Here is a 20,344-nt window from a genome sequence, read left to right as displayed (position 1 = left end):
GGCCAGCATGACTAAACCGCTTCTGGCACAAAGGGCCATTTACCTTCCTGCCGCAGCAGCACCTATTTATCTACTTGCACTGGCGTGCTTTCAAACTGCTAGGTTGGCAGAAGCTGGGACAGAGCAACAGGAGTTCATCCCATAGTGCGGATTCGAACTGCCAACCTTCCGACCAGCAAGCCCAAGAGGCTCAGTGGTTTAGACCAGAGAGCCACCTGTGCCCCTAGTAGCTTTATATCCCCAGTTTAAACAAGTAGAGAAAGGAAAAGAAATAATTAGAGATCATTAGCAGAATACCCTTGAAATTGCAAGATACTGGTAACTTCCAAGTGTCATTAATCTGCGGTCGTTTGTATAATCCAGTGACTTGTCTGCTTCTTATGAATGATATGATCATCTCAAACATAAGGCATAAGGCATCCTCTGCCATCACACTGTCTATATTTAACTTGATCTGCTCTCTGTGTGTCTATGTCTGTGCATATGTGTATACACACGCGCATGCACACTCATTCGCTGAAGCAGAAATAACAGGCCTTTAAAAGTGGTTCAATATTCTCCTATTTTGCCAAGACATCACTTTAATGGGTTTAAACAGGTCCAATTGCATAGGCTTCTGTTGGAGTGGCTTTCAAACTTCCTCATGGGAAACAGAGCAGAACCTTCTGCAGTGCATGTGGAGTATGCTAATACTTAATACTCAAGTCCCATCAGAGAAATTCTAAGCCAGAGGGAAGGAACTGCTGATGCACCATTTGCACTCTTGTCAGTCCCCTCTCCCTCTGCGGCCATGCCAAAAAAGGTGGCACATCAGAAACTGTAACTGAAGCAAGTGGGATCTGAAACAAAATACCTAGGGGCAGGCCGCTCCTCTTTAGTGTTCTTCCCAGACACCACACCATCTTCCTTTGCACTCCATTCTCTTCTGCCTTGCCCCCATGTCCCTCTCCCCACCAACAGAGTCTAAGCATTCTGGGGCTACTGACCATGCCCAGTCCATTGGGCTGCTTGGGTTTTGTTTTTTACACCCTGTTCACCCCCCCCCCCCCAATATTTCCCTCTTCATCCTGGAGAAGAGTGACTAGTGGGGTGCCACAGGGTTCTGTCTTGGGCCCAGTCTTATTCAACATCTTTATCAACGACTTGGATGATGGACTCAAGGGCATCCTGATCAAATTTGCAGATGACACTAAACTGGGAGGGGTGGCTAACACCCCAGAGGACAGGATCACACTTCAAAACGACCTTGACAGATTAGAGAACTGGGCAAAAACAAACAAGATGAATTTTAACAGGGAGAAATGTAAAGTATTGCACTTGGGCAAAAAAAATAAGAGGCACAAATACAAGATGGGTGACACCTGGCTTGAGAGCAGTACATGTGAAAAGGATCTATGGTTGACCATAAACTTGACATGAGCCAACAGTGTGACGCAGCAGCTAAAAAAGCCAATGCAATTCTGGGCTGCATCAATAGGAGTATAGCATCTAGATCAAGGGAAGTAATAGTGCCACTGTATTCTGCTCTGGTCAGACCTCACCTAGAGTACTGTGTCCAGTTCTGGGCACCACAATTCAAGAAGGACACTGACAAACTGGAACGTGTCCAGAGGAGGGCAACCAAAATGGTCAAAGGCCTGGAAACGATGCCTTATGAGGAACGGCTAAGGGAGCTGGGCATGTTTAGCCTGGAGAAGAGGAGGTTAAGGGGTGATATGATAGCCATGTTCAAATATATAAAAGGATGTCACATAGAGGAGGGAGAAAGGTTGTTTTCTGCTGCTCCAGAGAAGCGGACACAGAGCAATGGATCCAAACTACAAGAAAGAAGATTCCACCTAAACATTAGGAAGAACTTCCTGACAGCAAGAGCTGTTCGACAGTGGAATTTGCTGCCAAGGAGTGTGGTGGAGTCTCCTACTTTGGAGGTCTTTAAGCAGAGGCTTGACAACCATATGTCAGGAGTGCTCTGATGGTGTTTCCTGCTTGGCAGGGGGTTAGACTCAATGGCCCTTGTGGTCTCTTCCAACTCTATGATTCTATGATTCTATGATTCTCCTACATCTGCAAACCTTGAGGTCCTACTGAGCAAGCTGGTTTTTAAAATTAAAAATAAATAAATTATTTTTTGCAAATCCACGAATTTACTTTGCAGCCTTTGACAATTCCCTCTCAGACCTATTGCTTCGTCCATAAATAAGAACTACAGCAGCCTAAAGGGTCGTTCCAGGGCAGCGCCACCTCTTAATTTTATTTGTATACTGCCCTCCATCCATAGATTCCAGGTGCACAACACAAAAATGCAAGGTGAAAACACACACACACACACACACACACACACACACACAACACATAATGAAAACAAGAGCAAAGTAATAACACCCACTCAACCCCGTTCCCACATCACATTAATTTCCATGTTTTGGTAAAGGCAGCCTGATGTGCAGCAGGGTGGTATGTGGGGTGCCTTTACTGAGGTAAGAGGAAGCAGATGGATTTAGGAGGGTCAGAAGCCCCATTCCTGATCTAGTCCAGGGAAAGGGAATCTGTGTCCCTCCAGATGTTGCCGGACTACAACCTCAACCAATCCTGACCATTGATCATCCTGGCTGGAACTGATGGGAGTTAGGAGTCGCAGCAACATCTGGAGGACCCCAGGTCTCCCACCCTGACCTAGTCTCTCACCTTAACCACAAGGCAGTGCGGCGAACAGAAAATCTCCCAACTTTATATCATCCCCCCCCCCTTTTCCAGTGCCTACCTTGCTGATGACTGGTGTTGTTTATTCTTCCGAGAGGAGGTGGTGCTGGTTGGCTGTTGCCTCATGACGTGAGCGACACCCACGTTTAAGGGCTGGGCTGCTGGAAGGGTGACGTGACTTGCTAAAAGTGCCGGCTGTTGCATGATGGGATTGTAGTGGCTTCCGTGAGCGTGTGTGCTCCTGCGGGAAAAACGGAGAGAAAGGCGTTTTGTACATTTCGAGAAGAATGCTCATGAATGAATGGCAAACACAACAGCATCCCAGAAAACTCAATGTAGGGTATTTCAGCGCTGGCATCAGGCTTTTTTAGAAATACAGCCATACCTTGGAAGTCGAACGGAATCCGTTCTGGAAGTCCATTTGACTTCCAAAAAGTTAGGAATTGGTGATTGGCTGCAGGAAGCTCTTGTAGCCAATCAGAAGATGCGGAAGCCCCGTCAGACATTCGGCTTCCAAAAATAGTTTGCAAACCGGAAGAGTCACTTCCGGGTTTGCGGCGTTCATGAGCCAAAACGCTCGACTTGCAAGGTGTTCAGGATCCAAGGTACAACTGTACTGACTTGACCAATGGCTCACATGAGGTTTAGCCACAGACTAGTATTCTTTTCAGTAAGACGCACTGCTCAGTGCTACAGGTAGGTAAGTTTAGATTCTAATCAGCCTTATGGGGAGCGAATTACGGGCTCTTTAGGCGGCAACGCGCTTTCTTTCACTTACTGCAACATGTGGCATGGCAGCCCTGCTGCATATGGGGCCCATCCTGCTCATTCTGCTGCGTGGGTCCCTGGACATCTCCCCCAAAGTTCTGCCCCGATGGCTCAACTGACACAGCCTCTTGCACTGCCATAGTTCCTTTGATGCGCACTCGCATTACAAGAGCAGGGACTATTTCTGACAATGGATAGAGCAGATGGAAGACAGCAACGTGGGAGGGATACCAGGGGAGGGGCGGAACTCCACCAGAATTCCATCTGCCTGCTGCAAGTTGCAAGCTTCCATTATTCGCCTCGGCACAAAGGCTTCAAAGAGGGCAATAAATAAGTATCAACTTCCCTCCGCGATTCCATGGAAGCAGTTAGCGACCCAAGAACAAAACTGCAGAGAGCTTCTGCGGCGTGTGCCGACGTACAGAGGAGAGTCGTCCCTATACAGCTTTTAAGAAGCATTTAACGGGGGAAGCAAGCAAGAGGAAGCTCAAAGATCATAAAAGGGCTGCTGCCGGTTGCTCTTTCTGAGAAGTCATTTTGCTACAAGCACAGAGGCTCAGGAAGCACTCCTGGAGAAACGGTGGCTTTTATTAATGCCTTATTCTTAGCCTCTTGCAAAGATCAGTTGGGGGCCGGGTAGGAGAGGCAGTGCCAGGAATCTGAATGTTTTGTCTGCAAAACTATATTAAACGGTTTGTTTAATATAGTAATGCATCCCACAATGTGTGACTTGTGAGAAATAACCTTTTCATTTCATTTCTTCTTCTTCTTTTAAGAGTTTATGTGAATGTTGACCCTAGCCCATGAGAGCTGATCATTTGCATCTATTCCCATATTCAAGACTTGGCTTACAGCATGTTAAGGTAGCAGCAGGTTGAAGGTTGTTATGCACAAGCTTTCTAAGTAAGCACCACATACATTAGGTTGCTTACGTTTAGTGCTGCTGAAGCACTGCTTTTCTGCAGTTAGCTGAAAGCGTAATTAAAATGGAAGTTCTGCTCAAGCTCTTAATATAGTACTATATTATGCAGTAGCTTCCTTGCCCATTACTAATATTCTCCTATTATGACTATTCACAAGTTAAGTTCCACTCAGAAAAGACCCCCAGCAACATTAATTAAAAGCTTCCTCTTTGCAGGTCCTGCCTAACTTATGGCTACTTGCTGACTGAAGCTGGAGGATTTGTGATGAAGAACGTCTTGAATAGCCTATCTTAGCTGCCCCAGTGTCAGTTTCTGTACCCACATGAAGGATTACCAATTTCTTCTAACTGCTTTTTCTTAAACAAATAAAATACACTCATTCTCTTCACATTCCACCACACCAATACTGTACTCTCCAATGAATTATGCCCAACATCTCAGCATTATTCCCAAAATATGGCAACACGCTGGACATATGACTCTAGTTGTGGCATAGTCAATGTTGAGCAGAGGTGGGCAAGCAAAGTACTACTAAAGCTTTTAAGGGCTCATGTGCCTTTAATTAAACATTTTCTGTTTGCAGGTCTTGCCCAGGCAGGTTGGCGCCACACCTGTGTTATTGTTGCAAAAATATCTGCCAAAACTCTGACCTGAAGAGATACAAGACACTCCTGAAAACATTGCAATAAAACAAAACCGACAAGTTTGTCACTTGGTCGCTACATAAAAAGAGAGCAAACAAATTTCGGGGGAAAGGGCTAGTGTAGAATTAACTTTCATTCGGTTCCCTGGGACAAAAAGTAGGGAAGTAATCAGAAGAGTTCAAGGTAGTCATTCTTTTTTGACCAGGGATGACTTTTTCACACAAGGTTATAGTCTTTGGCCTAGAAGACCCTGGAGTGAATCTTGCAATTTTCAAAGCAGTTTTCTTTATGGGAAACAGCTTCTGCTGTTTGTATTAAAAATGTTATACATACACAGTAGCAAAAGGTGGGGTGGTGGCACTTAGCCGACCTTCCTGCAGTGGAGTCACTGTTGGTTATGAGGAGGGAGAGTGGTAGGGAAAAGTGGCAGGGAGGTTGACACTGTGCAAACACGCCAGCAAGAACAACATACTAGCTCCTGCTGGTGTGTTTGCACAGTGCCAACATTCTCACTGCATCCCTCCCCCTCTCTGTAAGCAGCAGCGACTCCACTGTCAGGAGGTTGGATAAACATCACCACATCCTGCCATTCACTACCATGCATACGAAACAAGCACCCGCGAGTTATGTGCTTAGCTCATGCAGCCATTATGCAAGAAAGATGGGATCACAGATACTGAGGCTCTCACGAAGTTGGTACCTTACAGACAGATACAAGTTTTCCTTCCTGTTTACCTCCAGTCTGCCAGGGGCTGGGTCCCTGCCATGGTCTCCGGAATTACAGTTGCATGCTGGACTGAGGTGTGGGCGGCTACCCCAGTCAGCTGTTGCCAAGCTGGGGGGAGCAGGATCTGCTGAGTACCGCTAGGCCAGGCTTGCTGTAGAACAGAACGATCACAACATTCAGTGCCAACCCGTACTTTTTAAAGAAGCATGTTACAAACTATACCGCACAGAACAGATTCAATATAAGTCGGCAGGGGAAAAAATCCCATGGAACTAATTCAAAGGCAACAAGCGTAGCTCAGCCAGTTTTGGACAAGGCAAAGAGCAGCATGCTATAAAGTCGAGAGGACGTCAACCCAACTTTAAACCAAGGTCTTTTCAAAGAAGCTGTGAAGACAAAATTGCTGGTATTAAAAGCTTAAGTACAAATGCATGCTTCTTATCTGTTGCAGTGGAAGCAGCATAATCCTAGGCAACAGGACTTACTCTCTTGTAGGGGCTGCAATGCTAAGCAGACTTACTTTGGAGTAAGTAAGCTCTATTGAACTCAGTTAGCTTCTGAGTAAATATGCACAGAATCAGGCTGCAAGGGTGTTTAGGGCTGCACTCCGACCTCAAAAGTCTGTGTTCAATGGGGCTTATGTTTGGGAAAGTATATACGGCACTGGATTTCACATGCACACCTACTAGGGAATATGCTTCACTGAACCCAATAGGACTTACTCCCAGGTAAGTGTACACAAAACTGCAGCTATTCACCCTAGCAGGCTTGCACAGGCAGCCATACACTTTTACTCAGAAGTCCAAATGAGTTCAAAGGGAGCTAGATCAGGCCAATGGCCCATTTAGCCCAACACCCTGTTCACACAGTGGCACCAAGATGCCCGTGAGAAGCCCTCAAGCACAATGGCACCCTCCCCTCCTGTGGTTTCCAGCAACTGGCATTCAGAAGTGTTTCTGCCTCTGACAGTGGATCACTCCTGAGTGGATCACTTCATAGGATCAGACTCCTCCCCCCCACATCCTTTATTATTTTATTCACATTATATACATTCTTTACAACAAACAACTCCAAAATAAACAGACAACTTCAAAATAAAATCATATGTAACAAAACCATAAGTCTCATGTTTTCATTTACACTCTCCGATACCTTTACTTGATATTTCTTGCTGCTTTCTGCTTTCCTTATAGAATCTTTATGAAAATTTAAATCTCTTAAATCCTATACCAATCTTTAACAGTTTCAATTAATCCCTTCACCTCCCTCCCCCACAGCCCAGTACTTCCCTCCACTATTCACTTTATTTGTTATTCCATCCTTAATATATTATTGCCCTATCTCCTTGCGCCTTTTAAACTTTTGCATATTAATTTTGAAGCTCCAGCACCAACTTTTTGCATGTATTCCTTAACGCATTCCCACTCTTCATTAATTTTTTGATTAGAGTAGCCTCTAATTGATGCTGTTAATTTTGCCATCTCCGTGAATCCAAGAAATTTGATTCTCCATTCTAATAATTCTGGTATTTTATCAGTTTTCTAATTTTTTGCCACAACGATTCTGGCTGCCGCAGTTGGGAAAAGGAATACATTCCTTTTACATAGGATCAGACTCTTGAGTGGGATATTTGAGATGTTACAGTTTGACTTCGCCCCCAGAAGGCACACACTTCCATTTTCTCCCAAGCCGGATGAATGCCAACCAATACCCATGTGCCATTTGGCATCAGTGACTTAAAAAATGTCATGGGGACTTTTGAAGTAACATATATTATCAAGAAAGTGTTCGGATTGTGAAATGTTAGGTTCCATCAAACGGGCGCGAAGTCCTCTTTTCTTTTGGTATCTTCTAAAGTGGTGCTAGGAGGTGCCAAGGCCTGTTCCGTGTGAGCAGCCTCACTGCCATGTAAGCATAATTCTGCACAGACTGTCACCTAAGACATGCGCAAGTGTCATCTTGCTCAAATGACTCAATTTTGGAGTCATATTATATTTTACAAGTAGGTCACATTCAGATTCCCCCTGCATGACACGGCAGGGCAACTTAATCCCTTCTGAGAAGAGATTTAAGAAATGCATGTGCTAAAAGATTTGCTTGCTCCTGGAAACCAAGGGTGGCAGCTTAATACCCACAGCTGCGAGCACTCAACACTCCGAAGGCCGAAATTCTGCACAAAAGCACTTTGGATTTTACGCTCAAAAATAATGAATAATTTGTTTCAGGCGTTCAAGAATTGGGAGCAGGCTTTTTTTCCTAGCCGTTTGCATGGAAAAGGTTAACTGGGAGAATTCAGACCACTGGTTCGATTGGGGCACCATCCATTTCCATGGCTAAGCACTCATTTTGTCCTCAGATAGCCACATGAAGACATGATCCTATGCATGCTTACTCAGGAATTAGCCCTACTGGGTTCGGCCTGATCCGACACACACTGACCTGGGAGTCAGCTTCCCTTAAAGTCAGCAGGACTTGCTTCTGAGTTAATATGTAGAGCAGAGATGGGGAACCTGTGGCCCTTTGGATGTTATTAGACTACAACTCCCATCAGCCCTGGCCCTTGAGTTTGCTGGCTTAGGCTGATGGGAGTGGGAGTTCAACAACATTTAGAGGGCCACACGGTCCTCACCCCTGGCTGCCTATGGGTTTCTATCCAATGGTCAGCCCGAACATTAGGCAAAGTTTGGTGACCACCTCAGGTAGCTGACTCCGGGCATCATGAAAGGGTAGCACATTGTTATTCATTTGTTTTTATTATTATGCTTTTACTGCCAGTGTCTTTCTCTCTCAGGTACCAAAATAACGTGGCTGGTCTTGGGTACTAAGCATCCTCACAGGGAGGGGAGGCGTTGCTTGCTCTGCCTCGGGCAGCACAATGCCATTGTGGGCAGCATGGCAGGGTGCAGGTGTTCACCCGACCTCCTGGCAGGTGAGCTGCTGCTGCTACTTACCAGGAGGGGTGAAGCAGCAGTGAGGTCCACAACATTCAAACATACTGCTGCTGGTGTGTTTGCATTACGCTGCTCTCCCTACTACCTCATTCCTCCCCTCTTGTTAAGTTGCCATGATTCACCTGTTGTGAGGTTATATAAGTGTCTCTGCCTTACCATACCACCTGTGACTGGCAAAATGTATTGAGCTGGCATCAGTCTACATCCTCATGAAAAACCCTGATCTTGTGATCTGTGTGTGTGTGTGTGTGTGTGTGTGCGTGCGCGCGCGCACACACACATACACATTTCTTTTCCAATTTTTAAGGAAGAAATTCAGGTTCTCTAATGCAAAATCTGATTCCCCTCCCCACCAAAAGGACAAGCCCCGACCAGGAATCATGGCGGTCCTACCTTAACAGGTCATATCTCTTTAAGAAGCTGCAGCTATGCTTACAAAGAGTGCAGCCAGAGCTGTCTCTCACCTGTACAGTCAGGCAAACTGATATAGTTGCCTCGTGTGGGTAAAAACAAATCCTAAAAGGTTGGATGTGATGACTGGTTTTTCACCACCTGCTCCAGGAGTTGCATGCAGCACACTTCATCTGACTTGCATATCACATTTCCTGCAATCAACATCTCTGAAGATAATATACCAGCTTCAGCCCATCAGTCTTACCCTTCCAGTGATGTTGGGCGTAAATATTTCACAGTATCAGGACCTTAAAGCAGGGTTGCTATTTCCCCCCTCCTGTCAGAGGGGAAAAGCCACATGCCAAAAACTCAACAGGCACAGCTTTCTACCTGGTGGCATTTTTACACTGGGGACAGCTGCACCTTTTGAATTATTGTTTGTCATGTAGCTCTTAAATGCACAGCATCTCAAGCTAGGAAAGAAGGTGGCAACTTAGAAATGTTCTTCAAAGAGGTCAGTTTCTAAATTGAGAGCTGTCAGGGCTTAAGCATCCATAGATGTCACAGCCTGTGGGCCAGAAGGCCTTTTCCCAACTTGGTGTCCCTTCAGATATTTTGGCCCAAAATTCCCATCATCCCTGAACATTGGCCCATGCTGGCCAGGGCTGATGGAAGTTGAAGTCCAAAATACCTGGAAGGCACCAAGTTGAGGCTGGCTGTTACCTGTTTCATGTGTTACGTGGAATTTATTCCTTTGACCCTCTATATTAATTGTTTATTGCGGTGATGTTTTGAATCTCTAGATCCTTGCTTGGGACTACCTGTTTCGTTCGAAAAGTTCAGGGAGGGGAACCTATGGCTCATTGGACGTTGCCGTACAACTACCCTTCTGTCACCTGTCACAATTAATCATGGGAGTGGCCCTTTATGAAAGTGCAGGAATAGTTTTTTTAATTTTTTGGGGCTCCTGCAGAATGTAAAAATCCCAGGCTGTGCTCACACTTCAATCTTTAGCCACTGTTTAAGTGGTACAATGATTCTACGGACAGCCTCCACTTCTGCCTGAGCGTTCAGCTTAGCCCCATGTTTTGAGGCTGTCTACTGGGATTGCCGGGACGCGGGTGGCGCTGTGGGTAAAACCTCAGCGCCTAGGACTTGCCGATCGTCAGGTCGGCGGTTCGAATCCCCGCGGCGGGGTGCGCTCCCGTTGCTCGGTCCCAGCGCCTGCCAACCTAGCAGTTCGAAAGCACCCCCGGGTGCAGGTAGATAAATAGGTACCGCTTACCAGCGGGAAGGTAAACGGCGTTCCGTGTGCTGCGCTGGCTCGCCAGATGCAGCTTGTCACGCTGGCCACGTGACCCGGAAGTGTCTCCGGACAGCACTGGTTCCCGGCCTCTTAAGTGAGATGGGCGCACAACCCTAGAGTTGGACACGACTGGCCCGTATGGGCAGGGGTACCTTTACCTTTACTGGGATTGCCAGTTGTATTAAGGCCAACTGAGAAGTCTGGAATATGTTTGGGGGTCTGAGTTTTGAAACTGTACACGCTCACAGCCAGACCATTTCACACGGTGCTTCTGTCCAAATATTTTACATATTTACGTTTGCAAAATTCACTTACTTTCTTTTAGCTTTGGAAGGAAACAGACCCTCCTCCTTTCTCGTTCGCCCTTTTGAATTGCTCCCATTTATTTTATTTTTAAATGAGGCGGGTAGGTCTGTCTTTCCACCCTGCCGCCCCCGCCCCCCTTCCCCTCGAGTGTACCACTTGGAAAAGGATGGCGTGCTTTTCATGGAGGTGGACTTCATTCATGTCAAAGAGGCAGCTGCTTAACAAAGACTCTTCATGGGAACAGGAGGCACCACTTAGTTAATGAAAAGGAAATCAGGCAAGCTTCAAGTTCTTTTCCATACTGCCTTTCCCAGATAAGCTGGGCTGGCAGCAGGCAAAAGGAAAAGGACTGAACTAACACTCGCCGGAATGCTATCCAGGCAAGGCAATGCTTTGGCAGGATTTTGGAGTCTGCTGATGCCTGAGAACGCTGGAATGCTCTGGCATAGACAACGACATTCGCTCTGACGCACTGGTTCAAATTGAATTAGTCTGGGATACAAGGGGGCTCATATAATGGGATGGTCAGAGTCCCCAAGGCTGCATACGCACGACTACGTTTAAAGCACACAGCTTTCCCCAAAGAATCCTGGGAGCTAAAGTTTGCTATGGGTGCTGGGAACTGCAGCTCTGTGAAAGGTAAACTATAATCCCTGTGATTCTTTGGGGTGCTTTAAATGCAAGGTGCGTATGCAGCCTAAGTGTCTGGCAGCTGGGGTCGAATGCCCCGCACCCTGCCTTATAAAGAGCCAGACCTTTGCTGCACCTGACCTAAAATGACCTCTGCTATATTCCTAGTGCACCATGTTCAGTGATGTCATTATGAATATTTAGACTTTATTTCCCTAACACAATGAAGAGAAGATGTAGAACAGATCGTTCATCCTCAATGTCTTTTTTTTTTTTTTTTGGTCTTTGGGACAAGTGGATTTAAAAAAATGGAGAGCTAGCAAATTCTGTGAAACTGCATAGTGTTCTCAGGTGCCATTAGACTGAGTTCACAGACCACTTAAAGAATATACAAATTTGTCATTGACTCCAGCGCAAATTCATAGGAATCTAAATGAAACAAGCTCAAGAAATATCAATATATAATTAACATTTTTAAATCGGCAATCACAATGAGTAGGAATCATTAAATGTGAAGAAAAGGAATACCGTTGTGTTGAGGAATCATCTTATTAAATGCACATGTTCCTCACTGTATTTTCCTATGCCTTTTATTTTATGTCTCACACTCATAAGTTTTTAATTAAAGTATTCACACGATACCTCGTAAACTTCTTCCCCACCCCTAGCCCTTTTTGACCCTTTTCTAACCCCTGGGTTTTTATTCACCCTGATCCCAGGGGGTCAATAGTGACAGCTTTGGGGGATCTGCATTAGTGAGAGTTTCTAGGGAATTAAAAGCTGGTGGGTAAAAAAACTGCAGCATCATGAACCCTTTAATAGTCAAAATCCAAATTAGCATCCACACACAAGTGGCACTCTCCTAATTAATAAACTGAAAAAATAGTTGCTCTCTGCATCCAGTTCTTTGCATTACGACTGACAGCTTACAGTAAGAGCTGTTCAACAGTGGAACGGACTTCCTCGTAAAATGGTGGACTCTCCTTCCTCGGAGGTTTATAAGCAGAGGTTGGGTGGCCATCGATCATGTACGATCTAGTTGAGATTCCTGCATTGCAGGAGGTCGGACCAGATGACTCTCAGGGTCCCTTAAACAACTCTACAAGTCTACGGTTCTATTCAAATTTACCTGTGCTAAAAGTCCTGGCTGGATCTGAAGGGGCTGAGCCCCAGGAGCCTGAGTGACGATTGGAACAGCGTTCTCCATCCGGACTGAATACCCAGCATGCTTTGAAGGAGACGTCTGTAACCCTGTGAAAAGAAAAGATAAAAAGTGTTAGCCATCATCAGTTGCTTTTCTAGGAACAAGCACCTTAAATTCTCCTGGGCAACTCTCCTCTCTGGCCAGAAGGACTTTCTGGTTGTCAATCATGCCATTTTATCACATTGAAACCTGCCATTTGAACATGTCTCTTCTCACATTCCATGCGCTGGCCGAAGCGGATTATTCCTGGTTTTCTTAGGCGAATAAATTGTTATCACTCAGAACCATAGGCCAGAACGATTCAATACAAACAGAAATAAAAAGCACATACAGAAGCACAGGTCAACGTAACGTGTTTCACTAAACACGCATACAATAAAAGAATTGAACTGTAACGCTTCCCCACCTGAACACAGGGCCCACAGACCCTCCACATAGATTAATATATGGGTGCTACAAATACAAGGGAGAAAAAGAATACCTCACTCACCCCACTAGGACTTTTTCTGAAGGCTGGCTCTGCTATTTCCAGCAGTACCTCAGGCAAATAATCATTAGAAAGGAAATTACTAGCTTTAGATTTCATAAAGCCCGAAACTGTAATTCTAGCATCATCACCACCACAGCTCAGATCTATCAATTTATTTCAGGAGAAATTTGATTTTCCACTAGCTAGCTTTTTCTTAGGCAGGAAGGAGTTTCTCCTTTGTATTATTCCACCTTATTGCTCTCCACAGAGTTCTCTGCAGTGTCTATACACGGTTATAATAATATGCCAACCTAGACTGGGCATTCAATTCCAGTTGTGGCCTAGCCAATGATAAGCATAGCTGGACCCACTAGGCCAGTTTCTAGCATCTCTGAAAATCAGGCTCTACAATCCTGTGAATGTAGACTAGACCTCAGTCCAATAAAGGAGGCTCTTCAACCCAGATCCTTTTTGGCTTCCCTCACCATTTGAGGCGGGACAGACGGTTCCTGCTTGGTGGTGGCACCCTTACTGTGGAATGCTCTCCCCAGGGAAACTTGCCTTGCGCCTGCCTTGACATCTTTTGGGAGCCAAGGAAACACGTTCTTCTTTTCCTGGACTGCTTAAAATCCACTGTGAATTAATTTTATGCTGCTTTTACATCTGCAGACTCCTTTTATGCTACTTCTGCTGATTGTTTTAATGTTGCTGTTTTAATCTGCCTTGTGGTAATTTAATATACGCAATAACACATTTCATACACCATACGCTCATAAAAAAAAGAGTCATACCCAACCTTACAAAGGCTTAGTGATTTTAACTTTTTGTAAGTCACCTCACCCTGGGAAGCTGTTGGAGAGTGAGGTATAAATCCCTGTGATAAATTAAATAAAATAAACAGAAATGAGGACATGCCAACTCAGAGCAAATATGCTGCATTCGGAAGGCTGAAAAGAGCATAGTGATAAGGATATAAGTGAGTCAAATGATATTGAAACACTCTGTGAGCGTTCAAACTTTCTTGGTTGATCTTGCACTGTGATATAGGAACCACCGGCGGTCCCTTTGCCCTTTCAAGTTAACCCTGAAACCGCAATGACAGCAACAGAGGAAAGCCAGATGGTTGTGACGGTAACAGAGGAAAAGCCACTGAGCTTTCCATCACATACTGAAGAGGCCAGCTAGCTTCAGTGTAAATGTTAACACACAACCAGGCAGAGCTACATGTTTTTTGGGTGGGGTGGAGAAGTGTGGTACCTAGTTGAACAGCAGGGGCTGGGAACCTGTGGGCCAAAACTGACCCACAAAGAGGTCCAATTTGGCCTGCAAGGTCAGTTTACCCAAACCACGACCACCCACAGACACCACCGTGTGCAGTTACTAAAAAGAGTGCTGCTGGAATCAGCAAGTCCACCTTTTTGTCTCCTCCCCAAAATCACCAAACACCCTTCTCCCTGCCCCAGTCTGGGACATATAACCCACACAGGGTTTTGCCTCTTTGGAATGGACCACTGGGAGGTGGGCATGGTGGCAATTAAAACTTTAAAAAATCCAAAAACTGACAGGAAGAGAGTTTTAACGCCAAACAGCAACACCGGGACATTCAAGACACAGGGCCTGGATAAGAAAAACAACAACAGCAAAACAAGGCAGAAGGAACAACAAAAAAGGAGGCGTGTTTCCATTCCCTTCTGAAAAAGAGAAGAAATTCTGTGCCTGTGTTTTTTTTATCTGTTTATGTTTTGTGTTGCTTTGAATGGTTGCTACTGTCCTTGAGCTGTTGGGATGGGGTGGAGTAGAAATTAAGCGGAGTCAATACATCTATTTTTGTGCCACTTCCCAATAGCTTCCCAATACAGGCTGGCTGAATGCCACAGCTGAAAAAGAGACATCTCCGTCTCCGGAGGAAGCGCTGCCTGTTGCTACACACAAGAGGAGAAATTAAGACTCCAGCAGCCTGTCATCCTTTCTGCCGTCCTGCCTTTTGAGCTGAAGAAATAATTGAGGATAAAAATTTGCCCAAAATAGTCAAAATGCCCTTTGTAGCTTTTGTAAATAAGACTCAGGGGACTTTTCAGGATTTCACCCTCGAGCTCTTTTATGTTATTTTAACCCCGCATAAAAAGGATAAAACGTCTGCTGCACAGCAGTGCACCGAGACATCAATATCTGCAAAGAACTTTAATATCTTTGGATAAAAATGAGAGAGAGAGAGAGAGAGAGAGAGAGAGAGAGAGAGAGAGAGAGAAGGAGCCAGGTGGCAGCAGCGCAGGCTGCCAGATGGCAGCAGAACCCAGATGTGTGCGAAGGCAGGGACAGCTCCTGGTAGAAGAAATGGGTCTTTTCTTCAGTTTCCCTGTCCCAAATCCCACCAAGTAAACCCCCTCCCCAAAAACTGACCATGGCTGTAGTGCATTGCAACCCAACCCATGCACATCAACCTGCACCCTTGTTCTGCCACAGGTTAGGATCACATCACACAGTTGTGCATTTGGTGCAGCTATATTGATGGGTCAGGGGAATTTTCCGTCTTAGGCAAAGCTTTGATTTACTGAGCCATGCTTTTCTAACCTGATGGCTTAGTCCTGGAACTTGCAGGGTTTCAACCCTGCCCAGATCTCATTCCTCAGGTGAGGAGCCCTCCAGAAGATCTCCACCCTGCCCATGATCCGGAGGAGCCATCGAATCGGGACATCCCTTTTCCCAGGACTAGAGGTCCCCACACCAACTACCTAGGTCCCTGGACAGTTCTCATCTGCATACCCACCCACCCTTTCTCCCAGGAACACAGGAGCAGAAGGTTCAGTGAGACAGGCACAGGCTTCAGAAGTGGCCAGTTAGCTGCCCGTGAGGCTACTCAGCAGAGGAGGAAGCACATGAAAATACCTACTGGAATCAGGGCCTGACTGAAAGCCAGGAATGGTAGAGCTTACAGCTCCTATGTAGGCCTCCAGTCTAACCTCCCATCCAAGCTCCATCCTTCCTGACCTGAGGAAACAGGCAGTTATTCTGCTCCTTTGTGGGTCTGCCCAAAACACATGTGGTTTCCCCTAATGGGGACAAAGAATAGCTTAGCAGCACTATAAGCTTTTCTGAACCAATGCCCAAGCTGAATCTATGAAATTATCTGCAGGAGGATTATTTCTCAGCCGCGCTACTAGCCAGGAAAACGGAGTTAGTTAACATTCCAAGAGAGACTCATTTCAGACACCATGCCCGTAAGGGCACCGAGCGGACCAGCTTGGCAATCAACCAAGCATTACTTTAACCCAAGCCTCATAGCACTCCAGCTACTAAACTACCTCAATGACTTTCACCGGCGACATTTCAGAAGGGCCAAGGAAGTCTTGCTTTCTCATGCAGCTGTGTCACCAGGAGCATATTTATGCTACCTTCAGGAGATACATTTTGTCTCTTGCAGACTTCTTGAGTATTATTAAAATACAGTGGTACCTTGGTTCCTGAACGGCATAGTTGTCAAACAAATTGGCTCCTGAATGCCGCAAACTTGGAAGTGTTCTGGTTTGAAAACGTTTTTTGGAAGCCGGTCGTCTGCCGTGGCTTCCGCTTGAATGCAGGAAGGTCCTGCAGCCAATCGGAAGCTGAGCCTTGGTTTTTGAACGGTTTCGGGAGTCGAAGAGACTCCCGGAATGGATTAAGTTCGAGAACCAAGGTACCACTCTACTCAAATACTCTGCCGCGTAGCTCCAGTTCAGACTATACCAGGTCTAATCTGTCTAGCCCAAGATCAACTACCCTGTTTGCCTGTGGCTCCTCAAGGTCTCAGGAAGAGGCCTTTCCATCTTTTTACTGAGGCTCCTAAGGACTCAGCCTGGGTGGCCCTGAATGCAACACAGGTCCTCTTCTTCTGATTGGTGGCTTCTCCCTGGTTGATGCTGCCTCCACAGTCAGAGGCAGGGATGCTTCTGAACGCCACAGAAGAGTGCTCTTGTCCTAGGGCCCTGCTTGTGGATTTCCCACGGGCATATGGGTGGATGGACTAGACGGGTCTTTGGCCTTGGCTAGCAGGTTCTTCTTAAGTTCTACCTGGGTTTCGTTTCTCGTTTCTGCCTGCCAAGCATATCTCCTTTGTCAATGCGAGGAGCATCCCAGAGGAATGCACTGGCCCAATAAGCAGAAACGCTTCGAATGAGACAAGGGAATGGCAGGTTTGTAGCAGATAAGCAGCGTCTCTTACCTTGGAAGCCTGGAGGACACACGATGAGGGCTTGCTGGAAGGGGTCGGGGCGAGCACATATCTGCGCCGTCCCCGTCTGCAGGGGGACGCTTCTCTGGGCCACCGCGGCCATGGAGGCTGCCGAGGGCTGGTAGAGTGCAGATTGGTAGTTTAGTATGGAGACTTCAGGGTTGGCTAAGGAAATATTGGCACTGGTGGTGGAGGTGGGAGCCAGGGTGGTGGCCTAAAGGAGTGGTGGGATTTAAAATGAAATAAAAACATAATATGAAGGAGATGGCAATGTTGGAAAAAAACTAATAATAATAATAATAATAATAATAATAATGGAAGGTAATATAAATAAGGCAAGACAACAAGTTGCAAAAAGGAAAGGCAAGCGACATAAAGAAGGGCAGCAGAAAAAGGGGAGGAGGGTACAAGTAAAAAGGTGGAAGCTAAGGATGTGTAAGGATGAAGACTTTTCTTTAGCCATTGCATGCACCACTGTTCTGCTCGTGATTGAGAAATGACCAGAATACAACAACAATGGCAACAACTGGGGAGCACTGAGCCCGCAGCCCCCCAAAAGCAGCAGGTATCATCAAGGTAAGGAATGTGTCACATCCCCTGCAGAGTATGTGTTTGTTTTGTGGGGGAAAGGAAGCATCTACCAGTCCAATTCAATACAGGTGTACTCTGAAGAAAGTACCACTACGTTCATTAAGACTTCATCTCGCGTAATCGGGCCAAAGAATGCAGCCTGCATTTCTTGTGAGAAAGAAGGCAGGAGGGTAAGTGCACTGTTGTCATGCAGGTACAGAATGGTGCATATATGTTTCTGCCTACGAAAAGGAAGACTGGAAAATTGCTAAATATTTTTATGTGTTTAATTCCTTAATCCTATAATGTGTGTGAATGACTTGATCCGCAGTTGGTGGCTTGGCTGACTTTGATGAGTTACCTGCTCGGCACACCGGCTGTTTTCCACTTTCTGAATGAGGCTTGTGGATTACATGACCCTGTAAGGGCTTTATATTAGGGGTGGGTGACAGCAGGATATTTGCAGGCATATGCAGTTACTAGATACTGGGAGAATTTTTGGTGTTTCTGCCCTCTGACACGTATGGCGCTGCCTGCATACCAGATTTTTAAAAAAGATTTTAAAAATTATTTTTTCAAGAAACACGTATTCTGTTCAAGAATTTGGATTCTTTAAAACCAAGAACATCTGCTGAGGCTGAGTGGGAAGAAAAATATATGTGCAAACTTATCCTGTCCCTCGAAAGGATATTTCCTTCTCCTCTACCTGTAGAGGTGGAATGACAAAGAAGGAAGTCTATCAGACTCTACTCATGAAATTATGGACTGTTGAGGGCAGCTATGGAAGCTATGAAAGACTGAAATGATGGCCTTATAGTGAGTCAATTGATTGGTCTGTTACTCTGACTGAGAGAAGCTCTCTTGGGCAGAAAGGGCTTTCTTTTAGGTAGAGCAGCCAGACATTTATTGTGGGTCCCTTCGCTGACCTATAGCCCTTCCTGTAAACTGCAAGTGCCCTTTATTCTGCACCAAATGCGAAAATCCTGTGATCACACAGAGTGGGGAATATACAGATCCCTTTCCACTAATAAGAGTTAACCAAGAATCTGGTGAAGTCTTTGTGTGTGGAAAAGTTTCAAAGAGAGTTGGCCAAGCCTGCATACACACACGCAAACACACACAGAGACTGCATTATGGTTCCCCTCACCTGGTTATGAACTGTATTGAGCTGGTTGTTGAAGGTCATGGTGAGGTTGGTTGATGTGCTTGGGGCCACGTGGGTGATGAATGGGGTCTTGCTCTGATTCACTGTGTCGTACATGTTCACCCGCCGCTTGCAAATCTCCATGTTCTGGAAACAGGACTTGACACTGTTTATGAGAAAGAGGGCATGAAGAAGCAGGAAAGCCAAAGGGATACTGCCCATTTCACCAATGATGTACATATACCACAAACTTAAATTGTTTGGTAGACATGACTTCTTTCTAGGAAATAAAAGAACTGCCGTTCTGGCACAGGAGTGGCAAGAGGCAGCTAGTATTCCCAGCCCTATCAAACTCGCCATGCTACAGTTCCCGGGATTGTTTGAGGGCAGCTATGGAAGCCACTGTTACAAAACAGAAACAAGGATGTAATGTTGGTGTGTTCCAAGGCTCAAAAGCATCGCAATGATCTGTACTATCTATGAAGCAAACATCGCGATCAGTTGCAAATCATAGCCTATTTTCTGTGCAGTTTACATTGTTGCTTGTTGTCCTCAATCCTTAAAACCACTCCAGCTCTGAAACCAAACCTCAGCAAGTTTAAATATTCTAGGAATGCCAGGAACAGGAGAAGCCCCTGCTCTACAGAGAGCAGTTCCAAAGCTGAGTCCCTGCTACTAACATGATCCCTGTAGCAAGCAGACCCAATGGACACTCCTTACCATTTTCTGCCCCTTCATTTGTAAGGATCAAATAAAATAAAAAGGTATGCAACTTTACGACAGTTTGGATGTCATGTATGAGCACATTCCCTTGGTCGTGCAAAGAAGCTCTACTGCAAGAAATGTATTCTCTGGGGTCAATAAGTCCAGCTTCCCACTTTGTGGCAAGATTCCAGAGAGATCAATAGCTCCCGACAAATGCTCGTTCAGACACCTCTTAGTGTGTAACTACAGGTTACTTGAAAACACCCAGCTGCTGCTGAAAGTAAGAGTCCCGTGTCCTGCCGCCCTCCTGACCTCTGTCATGTTTAATACAGCTTATCTTGTCTTGTGGTATAAAAATGGAACTCACAGCCAAATGATGTGGGGCAAGGGCAAGCAAATGCAAAACGTCATGACATCATAGAAGCAGGCAAGTTGCGCTTCACATTACGGAAGTGTGTTAATGAGGCTTGTGGCTGCCATTTTCAGAAGTGGTTTCCACCCTCAGGAAAGAAAGTGTTTCCATGACTTCCCTCAGCAACTTTGGCCACATTCACACCCTACATTTAGAGTGCTATTAAACTACTTCAAACAGTCACGGCTTCCCTGCAAAATATTCTGGGAACTGCAGTTCAGTAAGGGTGCTGAGAGTTGTTAGGAGATCCCTATCTTTCACTCAAAGAGGGACAATTCTCAGAGT

At 45.6% G+C, this 20,344-nt stretch overlaps 1 protein-coding gene across 4 annotated transcripts in view; it reads right to left on the bottom strand.

The window, feature by feature from the left end:
- Positions 1-20,344, bottom strand: part of HIPK2 (homeodomain interacting protein kinase 2) — a 164,141-nt gene that overhangs the window by 14,138 nt on the left and 129,659 nt on the right. For 3 of the 4 annotated variants that reach the window (XM_082240381.1, XM_082240382.1, XM_082240380.1), the window contains exons 7-11: positions 18,946-19,108; positions 17,220-17,442; positions 12,478-12,599; positions 5,771-5,913; positions 2,762-2,941 (exon numbers count right to left, since the gene is read on the bottom strand). In XM_082240381.1, the coding sequence (XP_082096507.1) occupies positions 2,762-2,941; positions 5,771-5,913; positions 12,478-12,599; positions 17,220-17,442; positions 18,946-19,108 (831 nt within the window). The remainder of the gene's footprint in view (positions 1-2,761; positions 2,942-5,770; positions 5,914-12,477; positions 12,600-17,219; positions 17,443-18,945; positions 19,109-20,344) is intronic. The other variant, XM_082240383.1, reaches the window with a different exon arrangement.

The sequence above is a fragment of the Podarcis vaucheri genome (assembly GCF_965113315.1).
Source record: "Podarcis vaucheri genome assembly, chromosome: 10".
Lineage (NCBI taxonomy): Eukaryota > Metazoa > Chordata > Lepidosauria > Squamata > Lacertidae > Podarcis > Podarcis vaucheri.
Note: the sequence above shows the minus strand (reverse complement) of the source record. Positions and strands in the feature narration are given on the sequence as shown.